Raw genomic sequence first — 9,177 nt, 5'->3', positions numbered from 1 at the left:
GTCGGAGCAAGTTCAACATCTGGGGCCTGATGTATATCAGAATCAGAATACTTTATTGATCCCTGGGGGAAATTATTTTTTGTTACAGTGCTCCATTTTAAACCAACATTAAGACAAGACAGACAATACACTAACTAAGAATAGTACAATATATACATATATATATATACATACATACATAAGTCACTTATAAATAAATAGCTGTAAAAGAAACATGTGTAGTTGTAGCAGCAAACAGTGTGTTAAGTGGATGCGTTGTACAGGGAGATGGCCACAGGCAGGAATGATTTCCTGTGTCGTTCAGTGGTGCTTTTCGGTAATCTCAGTCTCTCACTGAACGTGCTCCTGTGACTGACCAGCATATCATGGAGTGGGTGGGAGGTGTTATCCAACATTGTCTTTATCTTGGACAGCATCCGCCTCTCCGACACCACCTTGAGGGAGTCCAGCTCCATCCCCACAACATTGCTGGCCTTACGGATTAGTTTATTAAGTCTGTTGGCATCTGCAACCCTCAGCCTGCTCCCCCAGCATGCAACAGCATAGAGGATCGCACTGGCCACCACAGACTCATAGAAAATCCTCAGCATTTTCTGGCAGATGTTGAAGGACCTCAGTCGCCTCAAAAAATAGAGACGACTCTGGCCCTTCCTGTAAAGTGCTGTGGTGTTTTTAGCCCAGTCCAGTTTATTGTCAATGTGTACTCCAAGGTATTTATAGTCCTCCACAATGTCAACACTGACCCCCTGGATTGAAACAGGGGTCAAGTGAATAAATACGTACACAAAACCATGCTTGGATTTTTTTTTTCCCTCTACACATAATGTGATATTTAAAGAGGAACAATTTGCAAACGACATGCAACCTTCAGGCCATGTCTACGTGGTAGTTTCAAACCTGAAAACTATTTTAGTGGGGAAGGTTGTGTTGGCTCGCATGTGGTGCACGTTTATGCACTAAATCCAGAAAGCTGATCTGGTGACTTATCTCTTCCAGTCAATGACTGTTAGATTAGAAAAATGCAAGCCATTATTATACAAAGTCAGGCAATTTTAGATTGAGAAGACAATTTAATCCTCCTCCCTTGTTATTTCAAGTAGATGACAGATTTAGAATCAATCTGAAGTGGTGTACTTATGTTTTGGTGGACCTAACTGTATATAAATGATGCATCATCTTGGTATTTTCACCGCCTTCCAGGAGATAAAACACAAGATCCGAACATAAGCCAGTAACAGACAAATACTGAGATATTCTTTGATGTCACATGTTAAGCAAAGAAATAACATGTTATTAGTTAAGTCTATTCTTGGTTTAGTATACAAGACGATGGTTAAGAGGGACAATAGCATTTCAAGTAGCAAAGGTGGAGTTTTATGTATTTCTGGATGTAGCAAAAGACTTGAAAGAATATGTGATGAGTGCAGTGATGTCAGGCTTTTGATTTAAAACGTATGATATAATGTATGTGCATTTCAACAGAGCTTAGGTTGAGTGTTTAGAATACAAAGCTAGATGAGATGGAGGCAGATGACCCCCCAGAGGGAGAAGTGGGAAGAAGAAGAATTTCCTGATCTTACTGACCACTGACAGCGCTTCAGACATGAAGTCAAATTTAACCACACGCTTTCATTTTAATCCAGATTTACTTAAATAGCACAAAATCACAACAATAGTCACCTCAAGACATTTAATACTGCAAGACCTTACAGTAATGCAGAGAAAACCCTAACAATCAAACTGCTGCCTCTGACCAAACACCTGGTGACAGCAGGAAGAAAGAACTCCCTTTAAAGAGAAAGAAACCTGAAGAAACCAGGCTCACAGAGGGGCAGCCATCATGTGACTGCTGTTTTGGTATTTTAAGGTATCTTGTTGATGCCTTAAAGACCTCAAACTGGGAGTAAACTTTTCATAATGAAAGGTTTACTCACAGTTAATGAGAGAATTACTTTATTAATTCCAAAAAAGCAGCATAATTTTTGTCAAGTGAATCCATTACTTCTTACCAGCGGATGTCCAATATGTTTTTATTTTTTTTTGAACAACATTTCAAATTTTGGCTCCAGCGGGTGAAACATCTGTGACGCTCTCACAGAGAGTGAATCACAGAGAGAGCAAACTTATAAAAAGATAAAGGTCTGTGCTGTGTCTTTAGTCTTTGGGCAGCGGGATGCCGACTGCCGTCTGCTGCCCCTCCATCTGCTGCTGTGCCTGCGCCACCTGCTCCTCGCTGCAGGAGTCCTGCAGAAACACGGTAGCCAGGTTGCGCAGACGCGGGCTCTCGGAGAGGGAGAAGCGCAGCATGCACTGCAGGATGGCGGGATCGGTGATCTGAGAGCGTGACGTGGGTGTTAGGAGGTTCACGAGGGTGGTGATGGCTGACAGGACAGTCTCTTCCCTCTGGCTCGACAAGCAGTTTGTGACTAAGCGGATGCCGTCGCTCTGCAGGACGACATCTCTGCACTCAGGGTCCATGCTGAGGTTACAGAGCCCTCCTGAGATCACGAGAGACAAAATCAGAGATAAAGGCTTGACAGTTGCTGCAGACAATGAAGGAGATGTCACTGTGACACCCACCCATCCCAAACTCCACAAAGTTCTCATTCTCCTCAGTCAGCATGTCCAAGAAGAGGTCAGTCACCTGCAGCTCTCTCAGATACTCCACGTTCTTTGGATCGTATGCAAAATTGGCCAAATTAGCCAGAACTTGTTCCTTTGCCTCTGAGGAGGAAAAAAAATCATCACATGTAATGTATGTAATCACATAAAATGAGAACTATGGAGTGCCAAGATTAAATAGGCAAATATTTAGTTAAAAGTCTAATTAATTCATTCAAATATTCATTTCAAATTATTTGTGGCTGGTCAACAGACCTTAAAATCTGATTGGTTACCCTGCACAGCAAGTTAAGACGATTGATCCCAGATAATGCTGCAGTCCATGAACGTCCTTAGCGTACTTGCTATTGAGAAACACCCACCGAAATAATCGACTCCCGAAAAGGTAAAGATACTGACCAGATCAGCATTAGCCCCGCCCCTGACTTTGACAGGTGAGGTTGACAGTAGAAATAAATTCATGACGTGTTGAAGCCCAGAACTATGAAATAATAACAACTGACATATATTTTAAATAAAACGAATTATTTCAATTTAATAAATGTGTATTTAATAATTTCAAATTTTGAATAATTATTTGATGACGTACGTCTCCAAAGAGGAGCACCTAGGCTTTCTGTAGGCACCTATTTTTTATGTTTTTGTTCTATTTACTTTATTTTATGATTCATATTATTGTCTTGTGGATCTTGAGTTGGAGCAGAAAGACGAAAAGGCAAGATTGGAAAAAAGATAACAGAAGAAAGCAGAGTAGTGAGTTTAAAGTTGAATCCAAACACAGCTGTTCCCACCGTCGCTGTCGGTGTCCTGAAACTCGGTGACCAGAGTTTGTAAATACTCAAAGCGGTCAGAGCCTCCGGACGAGCCGCTCCTCCACATAATCCACCACCAGCTCCGCTCTCCGCTTTATTCTTTTCAGTTCGTTCCCGGCGCGGTCTGACCATGAAATGCCTCCGTGTAGCTGCGTGGATAAGACGAAGGTTCCGTTTAATAGTTTTTGTTTTAAAATCAGTTTCGATCTGATAGCATACGGTCAAGCCGCGCTTACACAGAATCAAATCTAATTTACATTTTTCATACGCAGTTAAAGGTCTTCTATCATAGTTTTTTGTTAATGTGGCCCTAATACTCCCTCACACAACATGACACAAAATAGAAATACTGTCAAGCGGAAGCTAGTGTCACGTGGTACCGGAAGTTCCTAATAACTGTGGGACACGAAGGGGGTGTGTACAGCACCTCAGCCAACTGTAGGGGAAGGTCAGTGTTTAAAGTTCAAAATAAAGCCACGAAAATGAAGCAGCACAAACTGTCAGCCGGGAAACGGCTCGCCAAACCGATCCTGTTCGGGACGGTCATCGTTGGACTCGCTGCTGCTTTCATTAACAGGTAACGTTAAAGCCACCTGTACGTAACAGGCATGTTGTGCGTGACATTTGCACATGCAAGTGTTTACTGCACACCTTATTAATAAACATGCAGCTCCGAAAGAGCCGATCAGAAGTGAAAATTATAAAAGCAGCACGACTTCGCTGTTAAAAGGTACTGCAGGGGAAGCAGTACGACTGCGTATTAGGCCCATTCTGCAGTCCTTTGGAAGTCAAAGAGAAAAAGCTCAAAATTTTAGAAATTCGGCGGACTTACGAGAAAAATGGATAATTTACAAAAAAAAGCAAATTTTTGATGAAAGAAATGGGCAAATTTACATGGAGAAAGCATTTAAACTTAGGAGAAAAAATGAAAAATAAATAGCTAGTTTATTGTTTTAAAATGGCAAACGATCAGATTTTTTTTTTTTACCAGAAATAATGGAACAATAATGAGAAACAAGGACAAACTTATTTGAAAAAAGGAGCAAATTTATAAGGCAGTAACATGCTATACATACATACATACATACATACATACATACATACATACATACTTTATGAATGTCAAATTTCTGAGGTAGCAATGAGCAAAGTTCAGACGTATTAAATTACAAAATCAAAAAAGGTAAACTTATTAGAAAAAAAATAGGACATTTTAAAGAAGAAAATGAACATATTTCAAAGAAATTAGCAAAGGATACATTTAAATTTAGTTCATTATGTTTCCAAGAAAAAATGAGCAAAGTTCCAAGATAATAAATACCAAAATCTGAAAGAAAAAAAGACACATTCCCAAGGGGGGAAAAAAGAGAAGAATACATTTCAGAGAGTCTGGTGGAGCATTTGCGAGCGAGGAAACTCAGTATGTGGTGATGTCCATGGGCTCCCTGACTGACAAATACATTTCTAGTTCCCGTTTCCCAGCTATGAAGATTTGCTTCAAGGTTATTACGAGGTCTCATTAAGCAAAATTATTGTCAGAAATGCCGACAACGCCACGAGTAAGGTGTAACAGGACCTGGAGCTGCTCTGTCCCCTGTGCAGGAGCGTTATAAAATCAGTTTATGTGATATGATTTTGTATATTTGGTGTATTTTGAATGCAGATTTATTCTCCTTGTTGTTTTTGTATTGCTCTTTGTGCATGATTTCTGGTAAGCCTGTCTGTAAGCCAGCTTTAACAGCGGGAACAATCTGTGTTGGGCCTGCAGCAGACTGATAACCTGCTCTGTAACAGCTGAGATGGGCTCTAACCGCCTGCCTGGCTGTATCTAAAATGCCTTTAATCATATTTAAATCATGTTAAAGGTATTGAATTTGCAGATGTTGTTTTTAAGACCTCTAGAAAAGCCCTGTCAATACAATTAATTTCAAAGGTTTTTTCATTAACTTTTAGTCCCACTAACTCGTTCGTGCTGTTAGTGCACTAGAGACTTTACAGCACACTAGAGAAGCTCTGCAAATTGAACAGCTGTGTTTTGTCTGACCAAAAGTCCAAAGAGAAATCTTTACTGTTCAGTGCTGTGTTGTACAGACTGGACATTGTGGCACAGCTGGTTGTGTCTTTTTAATTGACATCCCTAAAAGCTTTGAAGGAGCCCTAAAATAACCTCATTATTGAAACTCCTGAAACTATTGAAATCACCGAAATCATTCTTTGGTCAAAATTCAACAAAAGAGAAAGAAAAGATGAATATTTAGTTACAGTGGACAACTGCTTGTTTTGGGTTTTTTTTTTATTGTTAGAAAAATGGAAACAGAGTAGGTTTCCATACACACTCTGGAGACTAATTGAAACAAAACAGAGAAAGTGAATATCCAAAACATTTTCTTTGGTAAAGCTATAGTTTAATATTTTTCCGTGAAAGTAAAATCAAAATCTGTTTTTTCACACTGAACCACCTACGTCACATTAGAAGAAAGGTTGTAATCTTACCATTAATCTTTTCTGGTTCTCTAATTAATTCTCACTTGTCATTTGTTTTCATTCGGTACTTCCTCTGTTGCGCAGACACAGGTTTTTTGAGGACGTCGTTGAACTCAGGGCTCAGGAGCGAGCGCGTAACGATGCCAAGAGGTTGGAGGTCCTGGAGAGGCGGCAGAAGCAGATCGATGATCTGACCGAGAAGAAGCAGCAAGGAGGGAGCGGCTGAAGGGGGCAGCAGCCTGAACCTCAGTGCCTCTGCAGCAGACTGTAATACAGAGCAGGTCTCCACAGGTGGACGCTGCACATGTCCACATATGCAAAGATGGCTTTGCTGAATATTTTTACTGAGGCCTGCTTACAGTAATGGATTTATTGAAGTAACCCTCACAGATTTGTATAGACATCTGGGCTGGACACAACACTGTCCAAGACGCCCAGTAAAGGAGCTTAAACAGCATCTTTCTTGTACTTGCGTGTTTTTCCAGCAGGGGGCAGAATTGACTGCAACCTAATGGACTGTATGAATGAAAATCTCTTTAACTATAAATTATTTGTGATATACATTGTTAAAGATCATTTATTTAAAATGCACGCCACAGAGGTTTTCATGTTTATTTTATTGGTGTGAGTTTAGTTTAATCAGGATTAAAAATCAAAGCACAGACGCTAATGCCGTACAACAAACATCAGCTCTGCCTTCAGTTTTTGCGCAATGAAGCAGGAAAATCAGACTCCTTAGTGTTGGGATGTATTCAGTCTGATGGATGCTAGAAAGTAATAACTGATGCTGATCTGTCAAAATATAAGATCTGTAATTTGTAACTAATAACTAAACATTGTAGATAGAGAGAAAAGGCCATTTAGAGCGAGTCCAGCATTCTACCGTAAAGAAGTACAAAATTTTTAATTCTCAAGTAAAGGTTTCAAAAATTGTGCTTAAGTTCAGTACATGAGAAAATGTGCTTGTTTGCTTTTCTCCACTCTAAAATAAAGAAAGCTACTTTCAGTTTTTCCGTTATTCACAAGGGATCAACACAGCAGGTAGCGCCGCATATTTGATTTGGCAGATTTTTTTATGCCAGATGCAACCCGCCAAGGGATTTGTGTCTCCTCCCGGGATCCAGCAGGGTATCTTTCGCTTGTGTACATCAGCAATTATGATAGTTAACAATAGAAAATAACAGATGCAGTATAACCACAGACTGTAAATACAAAACATGGATGGGTCTGCCTGTGCAGAAATCCCTTGACCAGCAGGCGGCATCTCCTCTGAGATTGTAATGTGCAATACCACCGATTTCCTTTCTGATCAGACACCAAGTCAAATTCAGGGCGGTATGGACGTTACCGATCCGATGTTGATACTTTGTACAAAAACATAATGTGTTATTGTATTTCAAATTATAGCTTCATAATGATTACAGGACATCAGACTACTTGTTCTTATTGTTTAATTATGAAGAATTATCATATAGAAATAAAAAAAACTAAATTTGTGTGTTAATTGATGCTATTTGAACACACTTTCCTTCATTGTCACTGTGCCACACTACAAATTTTGGTATGATACCAATACCAAGCAAATACAGGGCCAGTATTGCCGATATCAGTACCAATAATTATAAGTTACTCAGGCAGCTAACTGGGGGAGAGTAGCGTGCCATGACTTATGAGATGAATTCTCAAGTTTCAAATTCTGAACACATTTTAATCACCACTATGTTACTGTGATTATTACTTTCCACAATAATTAGTTAACACAGCAAAAAACACCTTTCAGCTTTTCATGTGTTTTGAAACTTGGTTTTAGTGTTGGTATCGATACTATCGATATTTGGATCGATCCGCCCACCTCTACTGCATACAAGTCTAATACTCACTGTGATGATAGTCATCAGTGTTCTGAATTTCAGTCACTAGTGTGAATTCTTATTGTATTAGGGTACGTGCAGGGCTTTCCCCTGGTGTAGTGGTTAAAATAGTTGCCTTGCATGCAAAGAGCCCCAGTTCAAGACCGGTAGGATACATGACATTCCTAACTAGCTAGTTAGGAAGGTTGTTAGGAATGTCATGTGGTGCAAAACCTGTGTGGCCAAACTTTACCTGTGTTTTCTAGTCTAAAAACTTTTTAACAAGCCGATTGCATTTTGTTACACAGAGTTCTGCTATTCAAGAACACTTTAACACACAGCCTGGGGGGTTTGAACCAATGACCTTCTAACTAGCAGACAACCCACCCTACCTGCTAAGCCACAGCTGTCCACAGGTAGATGCAAACACACAGGCCTTATTTGTCCATGAACTCCTCTTACACGATGTGGAGTTGCACTACCAAACTTGGTACGCTATAGCACCCTGAAGGTTCTTATCTGCATCAGATGTTATGTCATCAGGTTTCCTAAGAACAACCTAGTAACCAGCTAAAAGGACCTATTTTTAGCCTTTACGCACATGTCACACATTTTAAAAGCATTGTAGAATTTTAATTTCATGACATGAAAATTAAGTTTCAGCCACATAAGTTGAATAATAAAAACACTAAATGGTTCTTATATTATAAAGCCATCACGTTGCCTGTCAGCCACATAGCAAGAGGCCAAAATGAAACATTTTCAGCATAAAAAAAAAATATATATATCTACAACCTATTTTTTTTATTTATTCATTTTTTAAAATCTTTTACCTGAGAGATTAAGCAGAGACGGACCAAATCACTATTGTAGCACAGGCATGTACTAGTAGAATAAAGCAGGGTAAGATTCAGGGCGTGGCTATGAAACCAATAGGTGACATCACTGTGGTTACTTGTATCTTGTATCTGAAGTTCATTAGTATAGATATATGTAAGAATCTTCTTAGAGTATTTCTAGTAGTGGAACAATTTAAATTTTTTTTTTTTTTTTTTTTTTTTAAATCCACAGAAATAATTTCCAGTTTTCAAGTCTTCTACAGTCTTTTTAGACTGACATAAAAATATAATTTGACAGCATCAACACATCTGAGAACTGGGTATGGGTGTTTTTCCTGACGACGGGGCGATCGTGGCTCAAGAGTTGGGAGTTCGCCTTGTAATCGGAAGGTTGCCGGTTCGAGCCCCGGCTTGGACAGTCTCGGTCGTTGTGTCCTTGGGCGAGACACTTCACCCGTTGCCTACTGGTGGTGGTCAGAGGGCCTGGTGGCGCCAGTGTCCGGCAGCCTCGCCTCCGTCAGTGCGCCCCAGGGTGGCTGTGGCTACAATGTAGCTGCCATCACCAGTGTG

At 39.9% G+C, this 9,177-nt stretch overlaps 1 protein-coding gene and 1 long non-coding RNA gene across 2 annotated transcripts; one reads left to right on the top strand and one right to left on the bottom strand.

Moving 5' to 3' along the window:
- Nucleotides 1-2,013: 2,013 nt before the first annotated feature.
- On the bottom strand, nt 2,014-3,849 carry armc7 (armadillo repeat containing 7). Its single transcript, XM_085285324.1, has 3 exons — nt 3,414-3,849; nt 2,581-2,724; nt 2,014-2,498 (listed from the first exon to the last, which is right to left on the bottom strand). The coding sequence occupies exons 1-3, from the start codon at nt 3,499-3,501 to the stop codon at nt 2,155-2,157; spliced, it is 576 nt and encodes a 191-aa protein (XP_085141450.1). The 5' UTR covers nt 3,502-3,849; the 3' UTR covers nt 2,014-2,154.
- Nucleotides 3,644-7,422, top strand: LOC146568919 (uncharacterized). Its single transcript, XR_014893671.1, has 2 exons — nt 3,644-4,011; nt 6,003-7,422. It is a non-coding gene; the product is annotated as an uncharacterized LOC146568919 (long non-coding RNA).
- The last annotated feature ends 1,755 nt before the right edge of the window (nt 7,423-9,177 follow it).

This window comes from Mchenga conophoros, linkage group LG8, assembly GCF_057382185.1.
Source record: "Mchenga conophoros isolate Kocher_MC1m ecotype Shallow Benthic linkage group LG8, M_conophoros_male_GT1.1, whole genome shotgun sequence".
NCBI classification, from domain to species: Eukaryota; Metazoa; Chordata; class Actinopteri; order Cichliformes; family Cichlidae; genus Mchenga; species Mchenga conophoros.
Note: the sequence above shows the minus strand (reverse complement) of the source record. Positions and strands in the feature narration are given on the sequence as shown.